The sequence below is a fragment of the Manacus candei genome, unplaced genomic scaffold (assembly GCF_025592945.1).
Source record: "Manacus candei isolate 608988 ecotype Guabito, Panama unplaced genomic scaffold, ASM2559294v1 h1tg000011l, whole genome shotgun sequence".
Taxonomy (NCBI): domain Eukaryota; kingdom Metazoa; phylum Chordata; class Aves; order Passeriformes; family Pipridae; genus Manacus; species Manacus candei.
Genome location: NW_026138059.1, coordinates 10,847,481 through 10,866,989, shown reverse-complemented (window position 1 = coordinate 10,866,989; position 19,509 = coordinate 10,847,481). Strand labels below are relative to the sequence as shown.

General features: G+C 36.3%; 1 protein-coding gene across 4 annotated transcripts in view; it reads right to left on the bottom strand.

The window, feature by feature from the left end:
* ARHGEF10 (Rho guanine nucleotide exchange factor 10) overlaps positions 1-19,509 on the bottom strand; it is a 112,256-nt gene that overhangs the window by 7,442 nt on the left and 85,305 nt on the right. For all 4 annotated transcript variants that reach the window (XM_051778082.1, XM_051778085.1, XM_051778083.1 and 1 more), the window contains 2 exons: positions 11,132-11,274; positions 4,967-5,141 (listed from right to left, as the gene is read on the bottom strand). In XM_051778082.1, the coding sequence (XP_051634042.1) occupies positions 4,967-5,141; positions 11,132-11,274 (318 nt within the window). The remainder of the gene's footprint in view (positions 1-4,966; positions 5,142-11,131; positions 11,275-19,509) is intronic.

The window sequence follows — 19,509 nt, the reverse complement described above, 5'->3', positions numbered from 1 at the left end:
AAGGCTCCATCTGCTTGTGCAGACCTTTAGAGACTCCTATGGTGTTTTCCATAAACTATAGGTGTTTATGGTGGTAGGACTGCATCATCCCTCCTCAGCTAAATAAGCATGGATGGTCTATGTTGTAGACAAATTACAAGTCTTTTGAAGCTTGGTGTTTGCATTTTTTATGGGTTTCTTGTTCAGTTGATTTGGTGTTAGGATTTTTTTTGTTTGTTTTGGCTTTTTTTTTTAGATATTAATGGGATTAATTTAGTTTCCAAAACAAAGCACACAAAGGCACTCCTTCAGCACAAACATAGTTCAAACAGTAATGCCCAAGCACCTCTGTGTTTTGGAGTTTTCAAAAATGGGTATTTGAATTCCGTGATTTAGAGTTCAGGCTCATTCAAATTATACATAACATGAGCCCTCTCCCATAACTTGTGCCACAGCAAGTGCAAGGTACTAACAGGTTCCCTTAACCTCACTCCATTTCCCTTAGAGCTTGTTTTATCAACTACAGAAATACTTAAATACAATTTTTTAATTTTTAAAATTATCAAAAACTCTTAAGTGCATGGTTGTCTCTCAAATCCCTTGCAGAAGCAAGATGCTCATAGTTTTAAACAACAGATCTTTAATGCTTTTTTTAAGTATTTAAAATGTAAAATTATATGACTAATTTCATACCTCAAATGTGAAGCAAGTTTTAAACAGTAATTTTTACCTGGGAAAACTGGCAATACCCGTTACTGTTTCCATAGGTGAGAACAGCAAATTATCACACAGCAATTTAGAATCTTAAACACTGAGCATAACCTAAAGCATGAACCAACTATAGGGAGGTCAAAAGGAAAATCCCTTGTTGTGAAATCTCGGAAAAGCAGGAAACATCTGCAACTGAAAAGATACTTTGAAATAACAAGAATCAAATAAAAAAATTACATATAGATTAAAAAAATAGTAATTTAAAATATTAATTTATCTTCTTACGGTTTGAAATCATACTTTTCTTTGTTATTTTCTGACTTTTTGTTTTGATAGATTTCAAATTTAGAGGGGAAAAAAAAAGTCAAACCAATTCTCCAGAATGCATTATGCAGTAAGCACAGAAATTAACAAATTAAGAAGGGAAAATGATAAACATAAATGCCAAAACCAATAAAATAATCATCTTTAAATGCCAACATTTAGATCACACTGTCCCAATGCAGATAAAACTGTTGAAACCTGTAAAATAATCTGACCAAGGTCTTGAGTTTAAAAAGAACTGAAGTCAACCATTAAGCTTATACATGGACAAATTATTTTATTGCCTTTGTTCTGCTGTGTTCACCCTTCTCAGGTCTCCATTCCAACAAGCACCAGACCTGGGTAAATCCTCTTAGATCTTCTGAAGTCAACCCCAGGTAGGTGTAAGGACATTGCTGCATATCCTTTATTTGGCCATGCTGCTCTTACTATGTAAAAAACTAGTCCACTGTACAGATCTGTTGGGCCAACCTGAAGTTTTCCCCAATCTCTTTATAATTTCCCAGCAGTACGATCATAAAGCATTTAATGGTCTGTCACCTAGTGGGATGGGGACAAAAGAAAGCTCTAAATCCTCAAAGCAGAGCTTGTTTTCTGCAAGGAGGAAGTGATACTTTTTTTTTTCTTTTGCTTTTCTCATCTGTTTCCAGGAAATACACATGCCATTAGAGGATATATGGATATAAACAGAATATAGTAACTTAAGCAGAAATCATCTCTTTGTTGAACAGGTAACCTGTCATTGTCCATATGATCAATGAAGTATCAAGGTCACAGCAATCTCTTTAAAAAGGACAAAGTCTTAGAGAGCTGAAAGCAAAAACATGTTTAAGGATGTTCTTGAATAAGGAAAATACTGACTGTGACTATGAAAAAACAAGTGGACTGTCTGCTCACATACAATACGATTTTTTTGGTGTGAGTTGTGATAAAGGCTGGTGAAAAACTGCCTTTGTTGATATTTCAACTACAGATCATAAAAATTAAGCATAAATTTGCTCTACAAATGAAGTGCATTGCACTAGTGAAGTGTGTATATTTGTCTTTAAATGTTAATAGATTATTTTTTCTGCTGCTCAGTATGCCCTCTGTTCAGCTAACAGGGCTGTACTGTGGATTACAAGACAGCAAAATAAATAGGTCCAAGTAGCTAAACCAATGAAGATGCTCTTTTCCTCAGCCATTCTCTACCTTTCTCACATGGCACTTGATCTTTTGTTATAGAACACAATCTTGTTATACCTTATTAAGAAGTATTTCTGAAGATATGTGAAGTACAGGTACTGCAGATCAGTCTGGACTAAATGTCTATCCCACGGTTGCCTCTGTGCCCCTGGTTTAATTGCCAGTCCTGCACTCCTAGACACAAATTTCCCATAATTCCAGAAAGCAAGAGCCCTCTCAGCTCCATTCCTTATAAGTAGACTGCCACAGATTTAAAATTACATGCAGCAAATAAAAGATTCTGCCAGACACAGTCTGCTTTTTTACATTACTAAACTTTGCCATATCATAGGGACAATCACCTCCTGTGCCATTTCAATCCTCTGTGATTCTGTCCTGTCAACTGTGCTGCAGGGTTGTCTTCCCCAAAGCACAGAAGGCACATCCTTTACAACAAGGAGAGCAACCAGTGATATTTAAAGCCATCTCTTCCTAAGAACAAATTGGGAAAATCTAATGCTATGAGAACTCATTATTGAGGTTATGAGACCCTCCTACTCCTCTATCTTAATTAGTTACTACAGCTGTCTTTTAAGTGTTTTACTACAGCACTGTAACTCACAGTAACCATTCCTGACTAAGCTTTTCTTCTACTGTATAACAACAAAATAATTTCATTAACTTCATGGAGAGACATTCATTGCATTTACCTTACTTGAAGTAAAGATGCAGATGACATCTCCAGGCAATCTATTGGGCAAATAGTATATATTGTTCCTACTAAAATCCTGGGAAAAGAACTCCAGCTTCTTCAGTTATACAGAGATCTTGCCTTTTTAATCTCTATTCTTAAGACTCTTAGCAATATTTTTACACCAATTTCTTCTCTCTCATTTCAATACCTTGAATTATTACTTATCTCTTATTTTTGCATATTAGGGAACTCCTTTTGGATTTCAGAAAACTAACAGAGGTGTTTCCTTTAAAACTAGAAGTCCTAAAAATCCCCAGTGAAGGTAAATACATATTTTGTAAATACACAGCTATTTCACCATGTTGTATTTCACTGTTTCACTTTGGGGTTTTTTTTTGGTTTTTAATCTCAGTATATACTACGCAGAACTTGATTTATTATTTAGCTGCTTTATTATGTAAACCTCCTACTACTCTGTCTTTCAGCTTTTGTTGTTGCAGCATTTTTGAGATCATATAAACAGGCCCAAGAGCTACTGCTAAATAATTGAAATTCATTTCATTTTTAGAATGGATTCCCCCTTGGAACATCTGCCGTAATAATATTCTACTCCCAAAATAAATTTCCATTTACATTCACTGGTGTGCTTTTTGTGAAGACTCTGGGGAAAAAAAAAAAAAAAAGAGGAACTAAAATGGGTAAGAATGACACCAAAGAGATATAATTAGCTAAAACTCTTTTCCAAAAATAATGGTATGTTACATCAGCAGTTTTATTACCATGGCAATGAACACAAATTTTTGAAGAGTTTTATATGCAGAAAATACATATAAGATAGGCTGTACTTCTCTTTTTTTCTCCCACTATAAACAGCAGAACATGTTAAAAGTTAATCTTTTTACAACTGATCTTGATTTCTTTGTGTAACTGTGATAAATTCAATCAAATAATCTATTTAGAGGCAGGTTATTTCCTGCTGTTCAGTGTTGGATCTACAGTCAAATACCACATGTAAAAAACACCCTGTCCAGAACATGATATAACTAGACACAATTTATAATAGAGCTTTATTGCAAAGCTAATGTCATCTGAAAGAAAACATGGTAAGAAGACAGAGTCTGAAGAAGTGAAACATTTTTCATGTAAGATTTATACCTAACTCCTGTGAGAATACAAATATAATCTCAGTGTGGGAAGAACTGGCTTCTGCTAGAAAAACTAAGCAATAAAGCTGCACCCACGTCACCCATAAAAACTGCAGAAGCTTGGTCTATTCCAGTCTACAAACAGGGAAAGACAGAAAGAATAGTTGCCTATTGGATACCTCATGCTCAGCCCTGCCAGTATCACTTTACCCTCCATCCCTTCTCCCAGCAGTGCCACAGCTCCCACCTGACACACTTGCTAACGCTGAGGTCGTTGTCCCTCACTCGTTAAACTTTTACAGGCCAGTGCAACTCCCTGTGACACTGGGGAGTGATTGAAAATCTTCTGTTTTAAAACAGTTAAAGAGCTGTAAAACTTTATCCTAACAACCACAGGTTTCATCTTAACTTGTAAGACTAATTATTTAATTCAACAAATTAAAGCTCCAGTCAGCTGAACACACTCCAAAATGGCAGCTTGTGAGTGAGTGGTTCAGCTGAGTTCACTGGGACTACTGAGGTAACAAAAATTAAGCAAGTGGTTTTTTGGTCCAACCCCTAGGCAAATTGACACCATCATGTACTTGATACTAAGTCCCAGAAGCAAATGCTAATCTCTGCAAAGTAAACACATTTTCCTGGCAGATTACATTGTCCAACTGCTTTACAGTCACACAAAAAATGTGACTCAACAGAAGAATCCACCTGCTTATCTATATAATTACATTTATAACCTGTAAGGAGGAGAGCTGTGACTCACCCAGCTCACTGCACACATTGGTTGCCTGGGCAGGAGATGGACTGCGACTTACTAAAGCAAATAGTCATTAAACCATTATCAGACTCAAAGTCCGAGATGAACCTTCTGATTCTGGTCTAATCTACAACACTGGAGAACGACGGTGATAAAGACAAAACAAAATGTTATCATACAATGCATTTCAACTACCTGGCAACATATTGTGAACAGGTGTGGCAATGTTAACATCCTGGAGGTGTTTCAGTGTCTCAGTGTGGAACAGGCGAAGCGTAGATCCAGATGTGAAGGCAATCCAGACTCCCACTCCAGCAACAGCCATGTGAGAGATTACCATCCCTTCCTCTTGGTGGGCTTCAAAATGGTTCTGCAAGAAAAATAAGTACTCTGTGGGGAGATGCAACTCAAAGACATCATTCAACCTTTCTTACAATTTACTAAGAACTGAACATTTGAAGAATGTTCAAATGCTATTCAGCATAGGCACTTTATCTTCATCCTCTGGCAACGACAAATCTAGCTTCTTCTGCCTTGCTCAGGATATGTTCTGACAACTGCATATGACATTAATTTTCCTGGGAGATTTTTTTTGAAAATACATCATCATTAGTATGGAAGGATTCTCAGCTTTTGAGCCAAAATTCCACCTAATGACAGAGTAACTCAGATTTTCTGTTTATTAGAAATATCATATGATAGGGGCTAGCAAGCCCAAAAGGCCTCAGACATAAAAGGATTTTGTATTTCTTTATCAATACTCCTTTGGGAAAACTACCACAGATGTACTTTTATCTACAGCAGAACTTCTCTTTCAACAAATAAAAAATACTTTTCTTCTGTTCTGTTAGGGGTCTTTTCAGAACAAAAATCAGAGAATCAAATAAAAAGTCATCTTTAGAAAGTAGATTGTTTAAGAATACAAACACACAATTATTTGCTCCACACCTTAATATTGTGGCTTGTTTTTTGATGATTCTGAATTTCACAAGTATTAGCTATTGTATAAGTATTTGTTTTCCCATATTTTAAAATATCGATGCTTTTTATTATAAAAGCCAAAATCCTCTTTCTAAAGATAATTAACACAACAGTTTGAAGACAGACTGTTTTCCTTGATCTAGAGTCTCTATACATACAACTTCTACATGTCTCTAGAAGGCTGAAATCTCTCTACATGTCCCTGTTAACACGGAAGATAAAGCTGTAGTGAAGTTTTTTAATCATTAACAAGAAGGAAATTTTTTTTTTCTCCCAGTTTTGCCTTCTAAGTAAGACTGTCTCTGAAGTTAAACACAGTTATTGTTGTGCCAGCTATTATCACAAAGCTAGTCTGATAAACATAAAACTTACTTGGCTAAATAAGTGACAAACTGTTCTTTGGATAAAAATCTCTCTATGAAGAATATGGAAGTAAGTAACTGCTCTAATATTCACTTAACATATTATATACTCTTCATCATATTTGCAGATAAAATGCAGAGGTAGTCTGTTCCTCCATGTAAAGTACACTAATTTTCCAAGTATTACAATTAAGACTTACATTTTGGTAATTTTTCATCAAAATCTAAATATAGCAGGGTTATAGATGCATAGTTCAAATTTTCCATCCAAATTAAACAAACAGGTTAAGATCAGAGACAAAGGATAAAAGTTTAGGCTTCCACAAAGCATAACTTGGTATTATGCTTACTAAGCACTTAATTTTCTTTTCATACTTTATTGCTGCATAAATTAGTATTTTCACTGAGAAATTTGCCATTTAAAAATAATGGGAATGATCTTTTAAGTGTTTTCATTTGTTAACACTATTCTTCAAATGTTCAGTTTTTAGTAAATGAAAAAAGTTTTTCTTCAGCTAGAGAGTGGCTCAATTTTGAGTGTTAATATATTACCTTTTGACTCTGAATAACAATACTATAGAATGCAAGGTAAGCAACTCTGGCAGACACATTTATATTCAGTTTTCCTGAAGTAACCTCTATTCATTCTTTACCAGAGGATAAATACAATTTCAAAATCATACAATTTATTCAACAGAAGAATTTATAAAAACCCCCCACCTTTCAAAGTCAGAAACAGCTCTTTATGACTAGATTTTCTGATATACTCATCATGCATGTTTCACTGCAAATAGCATTTTAAAATATTAACTTCTCTTTATAAACTCATACATCCCTACACTGATTGGCTTTTGAGAACTTCTCAGGGACAGATCCAAGGCCACTGAAGTGAATCTGACCAGCAACTTGTACTGTTTGAAATTAGAAGAAAAATAAAGTGGATTGTAAAAAATTAATTGTCTCTGGAGTGGTCTGACCACAGCTGAAAACTCTGTTGGTGCCACTGAAAACAACTTACACATGCATTTTTGTCACATTCCATTTTACCAGCCAATTCATTATACTCCCACTTAGTCTACCCTGCCATTCGTGCAGCTGTCTGCTGAAATAGAGACATATTTAAAGTAAAACCATAATAATGCAAACACCACAAGAAACCTGTAAAAAGAACTATTCTTCTCATTGAAAGGGTCTTCAAACAGAGAGAAGGAACATACCCCAAACGTGTACCTTCTTATGCATAAGTTTTTGTATTAAGGATAGCTTTGACATCTGTATCAATAACATGTCTGTCTGAAGACTAATAGCTGGTCTTTTTCTTCTATTTTTTTTTCTTTTCATAACAAGAAATACAGATACAAAGGAACAAACATGTCTTATTCTCTGTGTTATCAAAAAAAATTGAACTTAATTTTTTTTTTTCTCTTAGTTTTCATACCTACATTCCTCTCTATTCAAAGTCTGGCTTTCCCCCCCTCAGGCTCTCTTCTTCTAAATCCATAGCAACACAGGAGCTGTAGAAGACATAGTGGCTGCCTGAGCTCGATGCAGCTCACTGTGTTCCAGCAGTGTGGGGCATAGCTGGAACATTTCTTTGAGGGGTGCTCACTTACACCAAACAGCTGCACCAAGAGCTGAACCACAACTTCTCAAGCTTCATGAGAAATGCATAATGGGCTTCATCTTCAGTGTAAAACAAATGACTTTCACTACTTTAAAGAAGATATAGTACTCAGGCAAAATATATGTATAGGGATTTTAATTTGGTTTATTCAGCTGAATGTTTCAGTGTACCTCTTGTATAGTCAGCCAAGTTTTAAAAACAAGACAAAATAGACCAGGATGGAATGACTTCAGCTGGTGACTTTATTCTATTAAATACTCTCGCATTTTTTGAAGCTTTTAAACAAACACAAACTGCCTTTTCAAAGTGCAAGGGGCTATAGGAACAGTGAAAAATATGGGATGTAGGTCTATACCTAACAGCAATACAACTGTCAGATTTAGGGTCAAAACTAAGTAACAAAGTTCTTCCTCATAGATAGAGTATCAGAGTATGTAATTAATATATAATAGCAACTGATGCATTTCTCACATGTGCCTTGCCAAGGACCTTGAGGCATTGTGCCAGTTTGGGCCACTGTGCCAATAAAATACAATACCTAAAACATTTTATTGCAGTAACATATCATTAGACAATAACATATCATTAGAACAAGTGAATTGAGAGTCTTACACATATCAGAGATGTGGGGGCGGGGGGAGGGGAAGGCAGGAAAAGAGAATAATATTCAAACCCAATATACAGGATGCCAAATCTGCTCATTTATTAACAATCACTAAATAAAGAAAAAATCTTAAATAAAAATCTTAGAAAAGCAAGGAGACATGGAATGAGCTTTGCACTTGGTGAGTGCACAGTTAAACAAAAGATACCTATGAAGTAAAGAGTACCTCACAAGGATAAAGTTTAAAAAATGGTCTTGAATATGGGCTTGCACAAATACAGCCTTAAAAATTAGTCAGAGGCCTTTATAGATAATGTACATGACACAGAGCACACAGCATGTATGCATGATAGAGGAAGCAATGAACTAACAAGCATCTGTATTGGAGTATTTATGGAGTATCTCCACATTAAGCAAATGGAGATATAAAGAAGTTCACTAAAGAGGGAAGAATAACAGTTGAGCCCTGGATTCCTGCTGATAGAGTAAAGATTTAAGTTTATGCAAAAGATCTTGAGTCAAATCATTACTACTAACTGTCAACAAGAGAGAGCACTAAGGGAGAACAAACATTTCCTTGTTGCTGCTTCCCTTCATGGAGCAAAGCTTCTGCTCTTCACAGTAAGGAAGAGGCAGCTCAGATGTATATACAATATAGAATATACATATAATTATTATATTCTATAAACATTTTAATATAATATTTTAATATTATTAAATATTTAATAATAAATATTCAATATAGACAGAGTTTAAATTGCCTTGTATCATATAATATTGAAACAATATTGCCAATAAACATGGCAAAGACATCGTAGCAGATCACTTTTGGAAATACAAAACCAGGAACTTATCAAAACAAGTCAGGCAACTGAGCAGGCAGCAATAATGAAAACAGTGAGCTGTTCAGTCTGGCGAGTTGAGGAGAATAAGATCAGTACTTGCACATAGAGAAGCAACAAAAAAATCATCATTTGCTCACAGTTCTATGAGGAAGATCACATGCTATGGCATGGGTATTTGTGTGACTGATCGTCAGCCAGACATAGAAAAAACTGTCATGTTCTTGAACAAAATTATTTGTGTTGAAAAAACATTACTCAACCCATACACACCATTTCCAGTTGCACCATTTCTTATATGTTGTTTGTTGCAGCATTCATTGTGTTTATGTTAATTATAGCTATAAGAATCAGTAGACCTGTAATAACGTGAGCTCTGAATACAATGGAGGGATTAGTTTACAAAGCACTCCAGAAATGAGAAAAAACCTCCTGTGATGCTTTTGTAGGAAAACCTGTAGTAACAGCTGAAAAATGAAACTGCCATGTCTAAGATAGATTGATAGAATACTTGTAATTTTATCTCTCCGAGCTTCTGTTTTCAACACTGCAATCCATGGTGCTGTACTGCTTTATGACAGAGGAAGCTTTAAACATTCTTTAATCCTCAAAGCTTGTTTAATTCTGGGTTTGTTCTCCCCTGCCAAAACAGCCCAGAATAGCCCTGACTGCAGCCATACCATATGATCTAGGGAGAGCTTTGTGACAGAATTAAGCCAGGATTGCCAAACATTTACCAAGATCTGGCTGTGAATATTCAGCCCCACACAGGAACAATCCATCAGTGATCTCTTACCATTGCTATGCATTTCCTGGTGGGAATCAGAGAGATTTGTCATCAAAGTCTCTCGAACAGTAACCATGTGTCCGAGAGGCTGTAAAACTAAATAAAGTCCATTCCAAGCACCTCTCCAAATCACTCATCAGAAATCTTTCCCTAATCATACCATTCAAACCATCAACCAAACAAGCCTTAAAGAAAAACAAAGTAGAAAAATATGTGATCCAAGCATCTTCTTGGATGAAACAAATCACCCAAAAACCACAGAAAAAACCAGAGGAAATTAGGATGTTAGCTATTTCCCTGCAAACCCATGACAGTGACTCACAGAATCAATTGTACCAAATAGACGATTGTTGGGAGAAAACACGATCATCAATGAAACAAAAAAGCAGCAACAAAGCACACAAAGAAGGAGGCTGTGAGCTCATCACAACTCCTGTTTGAAAGAACTTTATGGCTGTAAACATCATGCAATTCAGTGACACTGTATTGTAAATTGAAGGAGAAGTTTAATTCCTAATGTTTTATCAACTCTTAACTTTGGACCACTAAGACGTTCTTTTGGCGGAAGTTGCAATTTTGACAAAAACAAGAGCTTAACACTTCCACAACTTAACACTTTCTGGCAAATGTGGTCACAAATATGAGTTTGAATCCTTAACACTCTTCTCTCATTCCAGAAAAGATGGCTTTTGTACGGCTATTCATTGGAAAGTGCTCTTATGCAAATCAAATTTTTGTAGGCCACTGAGAAGCAAAACTCTGAATGTTTTCAGAGTTTTATTATATTGTACTGTATTACTGTTTTATGATATCACCACAATGTAAAAGTAACATCTAACTATATAGAGGCAGTCCCTTAATTAAACTGTCTTCTGTAATTAAAAGGAAATTCCTATAGACACTCATTCCTTTGCTGCCTTTCCTCAGATTTTGTTTTTAAGAAAATCTCTTGCCCCAAATATTCTATGAGTTCAAGCACCTTATGGAAACTAGCAGGCAAAAGGAAGCAAGGTATAATGAGACATTGGCAGAGAACTGAGACTATGTTTAATAAAATGTTCCTTAAATCATGAAGTTTCCTAAACAGATTTTAATCTTTAAAGTTTCACCTCTTATAGCCTGTAGCATAATACTTGAGCAATGCTTTTAAAAGTGTTTACCTCTATAGAATGCGTCACAGTGCTGATTACAAAAATTTGTCCACCACATGCAGCCCAAATGGTCTCCTCCATCACAAGCAGACTTCTAACAGGCAGAACTCCCAATTTAACTATCTTCTGAGGTTCTGTGTTCCATGTCCCATCTTGAATAAAAAAGAAGAAGAAAGGTTATACACAACCAAATGGTGATCTTTGCTTTAAAACAGTTCTGAAAAGCCTACTGTTTGAATTTCTGGGAGTTGTCACTTCAAGCTATGCTGTGATTTATGTATGATTAATTCTAGCTTCCAGGGTAGGTCTGTAAGGATAATACAACATTACAGGGAAAACTCAAAACCAAGCACTCATATATCTGTCAATTGAATAAATTTTATCTAGATTAAATGATAATCCAAGAATCTCAAATTGCTGTTCTGATTCAACTGCTTTCCTTTCCAGAAGAAATACAGTCAGAAAGCCATGGCAGACACAATTGTCTTCAACTCAGGAGGAGCTCACAATCAACTTATTTCAAGATGAATCAATTTCCAACTAGGACAGATTAATCTTTCATGTGAAAAGTTGCCATCCAGATTTTTATGGTAGGCTCTAACGAGTTCAGATGACTCTCTAAGAGCATTTTGACAGAATGGACCTTCCTGCTACTAGATGCTTTATTTAGGAAGGAAATTTAAAAAAAAAAAAAAGACATTAAAACTTAGTCTTGTGCCATATCTTCACTTTTCTTATTTATTCCCCTAACTATAAAACCCAAAGTGTTTTCTTTGGACTGCATTTATCAGATCAAAATTACATTTTGCATGTGTACTTGGCACAATCAGTTATTCAGCGAGCTTCTGATAAGAAATCCATGTCACTACTTCCTGCTCTGGTCATTCTCACTTGCCATCTCTTTGAAACAAGGATTAGGAGATTATTTATCCCCTAAATTAAAAACCAGAAACATATGCTTCTTGAAATAATTGCAGCTCTATCTTTTATACATACAAATTGACATCCCAAATATCACAATAATAATTTTAATGCTTTCATGTTAGTTTATATATTGTAAGTGCTCACTGAACATAGTCTCAAAGATCACATTTCTATACATTATGATTTATTAATAATATAAAAATCTGTTGAAGTATCTGGTTTTTTACACTAAGATAAAATACATATTTAAAAGCACCATCTCCTGATTTTAAAGTTTTCTTTCTCTACGAGCTGCAGAAAAGTTGTCTATTCACACTGGTTTCAACTCAGTAACCACTTCAATTTTGATTGATGAGACCAAGGTAAACACATCTTTAGAGAAGTATTTAATTTTTTCTTTTCCATCCTGAAAACAAGTGTATCTTTTATTATTTTCTTAGGTGAATGAGGTACAACATTTCCTTCTTCACCAATAACAGCAGCAATGAAAATGAGAAGCCTCATTTCTAAAGTACTTCTCAATACTTCTGTCATCTGTATGATACAACCTTTGCTGAGTCATATTCAGGATGTGGCCCTCTTCTGAAAGCATTCTTGTAAAAGTGACATTTAGTTTCAGACTGTCAAAACAATTTTCATTATTTTAGTTTGCATTGGGAAGAGTGCCTCCAGTTATTAGCGTGCAAACTCTCCCAGCAATGTCAAAGTTATTCTGTGTTCTTTGTGACTCATATGAACTATTAGTAATAAACAAACTTCTTGAAAAGTTTTCATTCGCTAGCAACCACATTATCCTCAAATTAAATTCTAAAGTGGAGGCTGCCCATACTCTATTAATGCTGTAACCACTGTAGGCAGTGCAAAACCTTCAGAGAGTGAAACTGCACACGTGTGTGGCCCAACTTTCATTGTGTAAGGGATGCTCACTGCAGAAGTTGTAACAGCATCCTGTATGTAGCACCCTTTTTTGGGATAAGCCCAACATAATTCTAGTACATTCTTGCTACCTTTTCTGAAAGATAAAGACTGTGAATTTGTGCAAAGTGCAGATATGCAGAACAAAAAGCTATCTTTTCTTTTGTAGTTATATTTTCACACTGAACGACACAACGTACAGAAAAAAAATAGTGGAACTTCCAGATCAGACAGCATCTGAGACAGATGAGGGGAATAAAAGGGTAGGGGGAGACTCTCTAGTCTGGTAATTAGGCAGTATTTAAAGGATGGGTCATCCGTGTTCAGCTCCCTGCCTCAGTGAATGATTAAATAATTATACAAATTGGAACGACACCAGGAGGAGAAATTAAGCACTGTGCATCTCTCTCCTCTTATTTGGTGGCAGCCAGGGAAATCTGTTGAGAGTGGGAAGCATGGGTAAAAATCTCAATAAGGCAAGAGATTAAGTCTGGTAATCCAACACACTTGTGTAAATGCTTTATCCACAGGCTGCTGGCTAAAAGAAAGATCACATCACTATGCTGACCAAGAATTTTATCACCCATCTGCAAAATTACTCAGCAAGTCTGTGTCTAGTTCACAAGTTGTTTTAAGACTATCAAAATCACACTTACAGAAAAACATAATACTCTCCCCTGCCTCTCTCTCCAGATCTCAGCAGACCCTATTCAACACCTGCCTGCACAGACTTCATGTTTGATGCTGGCTGTTTCATCTTATCTGCCTGATTCAACGTCCATTGCTTCTAAAATCTAAGTGAAAAGAAGCATTATTTCTATTCTATTTGTGTAAACACCTGCAGATTCAAGACAGACTTATGTAAGTAGTTCCAACAACTGGAACTATCCATGTAGTTAAAATTAGGCCCAGCACTTTCAAAAAAGATAAGGAACAGCCTTGTTTGATGCTGTAAAATCCTTGGTTAGTTACAGACTGAATAAATTTATTTTTTTGCTAACAAAAAAGAAAAGAAGCAGAAATAGTAGCTGAGATAAAACTTTTGCCAACAAAATCTCAAGGCATACAATAGGACAACACCAGTGCAAGGACCCCAGCAAACTATTGTCTGAAAAGCAGGAATTGAACAACAGAAAAACAAACAGTGGAGATATATACAGCATGAGTCCTGGAGATCTGGCTGGAGATTACCTGCAGGAGTGCTCACAGAAGTGTGGCTTGTCTTAGAATTCTGCTCAATCAATGCCTTGCTTGTGTTCTCTAAATAAACATAATTTTAGTTTCAGGAAGATTTTATGGTCACTGTTGTCTCTAGAATGATGAAAAGCCACACAAAATAAAATAAATTTTTCTTCTACCTATGAGGTAAATATATGGAACCAAATGAGATGTGATATGCAGCACATACATCCTATAACCAGAGGTCAGTCTTCTGTGTAAATCAGATACCTGCACCCTGAGCAATTACAAGATCAAAGCCTGACACCTGTGGTAACATGAAGGAAACTGTGGAAGAAGAGACAATAATTCTGCTTTGTGAGAAAAGTCCAGACAAGTACTAACAACACAAAGATTACTGTATGATTTGCAAGTTTTATTTGACTTGGATCTTAAACTGGCTTCATCAAAGCAGGTGTAGACTCTTAATATAAGTACACCAAATGCTTGATATCCAGGATATGACAGCCTCTGTTAGTTTCAATAACATTATTGTTAATACAATATAAGCATCTATATGAACTGCAGGTGCAGCTATTTGCAGGAATGAGAGGCATCTACAAAATCTGAGAACAGGGGCAAATACAGAAACGAATCTAGGGCCTTCTGGGAATTAGATGATGAATATTTATGTTATATAAAAACAGTCTGATATTTACATATTAGATTAATATTTTAAAAAATAGAAGACAGTTTTTATACTAATAGATCTGTTTTGTGCCATTATTTTTAATACTCTCTGTAAGTTATATTTCTCAAGTAGTTATGCCATAGTGCCATAGTTTATATCCCAATGTTGAACAGTACCTTGCAATGCTTTTATCAGGCAGTTTAGCTGCATCAAAGATATCTCATGCTCATAAAATATTTCTAAGGTTTTAATGTATAAGGATATTTCTGCTAGTTAATTTTGTTGTGAGTCTTGTGATTTTTATGAATTTTGGAAAATTAGTTATTTTTCTATTCACTCATATTTAATAAGATAGGAAGGTTTAAAACAATGTTCATTTTATAGAACAGAATGTTGGCTATTTTATCTTTCTGTGGTTTGTTTCCATAAAACCTAGTGAAGGAAAGTAATACTATTTTACAGTAATTTACAAATCTCTTATTTAATTTATAAATAATTTCTTAATATTTAGTATTTTTCATAATTATAATTAGTTGGCAAGCTCAAGTCTTCATATGAGATAACTTATTAATGTTAACATATAGTTTATTTCCTCAGAAAGTCTTCTCAAAGTTTGTAGCAGTTTTCTCTTCTTTCACACTTTCAGTCGAGCTGAACCAAACGTGCTTTTTTGTTGACAGCTTCCTCTCTTGCTTAGCAGCACTATTGATGATTTCAACAGAGCTGCCAACACAGCCCTGGGAACAGCAGTTCTTGGTTAATTAGTGCAGTGGAGCACAAACATTTTTTCCATCACATGGTACATAAACCAGCACTGTGGAGGAGTAAAACGGTAGCTACAGAAGTAAAAAGTTTAGCACATTCCTTACCAGTTGGAAATAAGATGAGAGAGTCAGGTCTGCTCTTCTAAATAACATATAACTAGGAGTGTCCTATGCTATACATGCATAATCATTTTTTCCACATATGCATCAAATTCTTCATGCTAAATAGCTGACAGAGCTCTATCTAACGTTACAGAGAGAGAGGTGCTGGAGCTCCCGGCAGGAGATATTCAAGTAAGAGCCACAGCAATGTCAGTGTATTCCTGGTAACTATTATTATGTGTTACTGCTAACAGTGACAGTGCAGTCAAGACAACAGTATTTATTTCAATATCACTGCTCTAGTCCTCTCTCTAACAGCTTAATGTCACTTCTTACTTTTCACAGCAGTACCTCTCACCATGTCTACTCTAAGTGGCAATCACATGCCAGAAATGCACTCTTCAGACAAGCTGGAATCTACTTGTCAATCAATCCACTCAAGCTCTGAAATCAGTGCTTTACATTTTGACATCAGTGCTTTACATTCCACATATTCCTCCTTTCCTCAAATTTTGTCCTCCAACAAAAGACAAAAGTGTCTTACTAAATGAATCAAGGAATCTTACCAATAAACTGACTTGCTACTCCTTCACTGTTGTAACTGTCTCCCCTTACTCTTGCATTTCCTCTCAGTTTTGATCATTTTCCTTGATACTAATCCTCTGAAAATGCTCACTGATTAGTGTCATGGGGCCTCTTTGGACAGGTAAGTCATCTTCAGAGATCCCTAAGTTTTTACTGGTGAAGTCTCTTTGAAGAACATAAACTTCTGTTCTGTGCATGGCCAGAATTGCCTCAGCTGTTGGTTGTTTCACATTCAATTGCAATCCTCAAAGCTGAGCCTTTCTTCTTTTCATAAATCTCAGGGCCAGAACCTAGCAGCATATACCTACAGGAACAGGCTCCACAAAAACCTGTTAGAAAATACAGCTTTTGTTAAAACACGCAAGAGTTTTCTCTTATGGGTGTGTGGGCTCATTTCTCTCTATGGCAAAAGATGACTCTCATCAGTATCTTCAGGCTTCCAGAAGAGACCTCTAGCCACCCAGGTGACAGATACTTGGAGCGGCAATGGCAGCATTGGCATCCCTTCTCCATGCTCTTGGGAAAAAAAGGAATTAAAGACTGGGTGAGAGGCAACAGTGCAAAAGTTTATATATTAAAGAAACATTTGATAAAATAGAGGTCTCTTCAACTGAAAATCTAGTGCCTTACCCGTGAGGATACTATATGAGAAATTCTATGTCCTTTTTCTCCTAGCCTCTTTTAAAAACAAAGCTGCATGATTCATCCTCAGCTTGAGAAACTCACCATAGCTGCAAGCTCTCCTCTGTGAAACACAAGTAGCACTTCTCTAGCTCAGAAGCACCTGGAAGTAGGATGATGTTTAGAAATGCCTAGTTTCAATTTCTTAAAGCTTTCTTTGGACATCTCTCTACTCAGTGTCACAGAATAGCTGAGCTTAGATGGGACTTCTGGAAATTACTTGTTCCGACCTGCCTGCTCAAGCTGAGTCACCTCATGCTGGCTGCCCAGAACTGTGTCCATATGGCTTTGAATATCTCCAAGGATGGAGACTCCACAACCTGTGTTCCCTGATGTTCAGATGGCACCTGCAGAGAGGTGGATCACCAAATATGCCTAATGGTATGAGTTTAATTCTGGCAGTAAGCATGCAAGAACTCACTGTGCTGTACACACCAGCGAGAGGCTACACATACCAATCATTGCAATCAAAGAAGCACATGTGTTTTATGCATCTGCTCTCTCATCCTAACCAAACTCTTTCTGAAACTACTAATATATTAATTCTTTTACTCTCTGCCACAATCACTGAGTTTTTACTTTCTTTTTTCCTGTTTCTCTCCATATTCTTTACAGGACTTTATGGAAAGGAAATGTGTATCAGTGCCTAGCAGAAAGGAAGTAGCTGGAACTGAGTACAGCGTATCAGGAACAATACACCTATATTACATAAAGATTGTGATTTCCCTTTCCTAAGACACTTTTGTGAATGGAAGTCAAACAGGCATTGACCTTTTTTGCTATTACATCACTCAGAAAACACATCTGCTGGGCTGTCTGCAATCATCACAAAGGGGTTTTGTTTGTTTTTTTTTTTAACAAAGACAATACAATGTACTTTTCCCTTAACCTCTTCTAGAAAAGTGCTTTGTCTGGAAATATTCCTAATAATTCAACCTGAGGCAAACATTAAATGCAGAATTTTTCAGACTGATAACTATGCAAAAGTTAATTACCCTGTAAAACAAAGTCCTGACAGATGAGGTGTCAGAAATTTTGCAATCTGCATTGCTCCCATTCCTATATACAACAGCATTTAATGCATTAGCTATTTCACAGTTCCCCAAAGTAGTCTTCTCACTCACATGAAATTAAGGATTATTGATAATAATTAATGATTATTTTTAGAATTAACATATTAGCTGACCTATATCCTACTTTTCTGTGACATTTTCACAGATCACCATGTTAGTTCATATTTAAGAGCTGAGTAGGTTTTATGATACCAGCACCTCATTGACTCTGCTTTTAATTTATGTTCAAATACATAAATGAGGCTTAAGTACTTTTTACCTCATACGTGAAAATACACGGATACAGAGATGTCTCCACAAAACATGACTACCCTCCAGAAAGGAAGAAATCTCACTGCACACCTCCAACCTCTCACTAATGGCATTTGTTCCTCGGTTTACTGTACATACTTCTCAGTTTCCCTTTTATATTACTTCAAGACAAGATTTTCTGCAGCCAGAGAGCGTTCTGGATTCTGTTGATCTGACAAAGCTCTCTAGTGAGAAGAGAGCACAAGCTGGATATTTACATGCATTGAGCCACCTGAAAACAACAGGAGAAATTAGAGCTGTTTGGGTACTGAAAACCAAATTACACAAGTCATGGGTCTTTGACTACCTACAGTAAGGCATCAGGCTTCAGTGACTGAACTGATCTGCCACACTTTCTGCCCAGGGAGGAAAAGAAAAGGATCACAACTCTATCAGAAATTGTGAGGTAGATTTTTATCCTAGAAGAAAGATTATCCTTTTTCATTCATGGAGTTGCACAACAGGCTGCACAACCACTTTATCTGTGCATGTCATAGCATTTGTCCTCAGGCTTTAAATCAAGATATATTGTAATGCACTGACATATTTCACATTTGCTTTAAATCTTTTCTTAATCTCCTTAATGATAACAGACCAAAACCCAAGGTGAAGTGCATGGTTGGAAAGTAACCCCCTCTGCAGAACAGAAGGCGACCCTGATGAATTGCACAAAGCTCCTCAGAGGCTGCATTCCCCCTCCCTCCCATTCCACTGCTTGGATTCCTTTGTTTGGTAAAATAGGTCAGTGTTCATAAAAACACCCCTCCAGGCAGACTGTCTCACATAACCACAGCAGCTAACTATAAGGAAGACGGGAGCAGCTGAATCCCACAACTTCCATGGGGTATGGAGAACTGAAACAACACACACTGACCAAGATGTAAGAAAAGGGACCACAAGATGAGTCAGAAAAATGTGATTATTTCCCATCCCAAAGCTTCAGCGATCCTGACCTAGACTCTGACAGTCTCTGTTAGTATTGAGCTGCACAAAACCTGTGTCTTCAAAAGACATAAAATAAACAGGGAATGCTGTGATCCTGGTTGATGCAAGAACCTCCAGCTAGTAATGTAATTCAGTCTGGTTAACAGCTCTGCCCCATTCTTAACATTTTCTGTAGTAGATGTGCAACTCATGCATCTTTTCTTAGCTACACTGCCAAAGGAATACAGCTGAACTGTTTACAGGGCCCACCTCATTAGA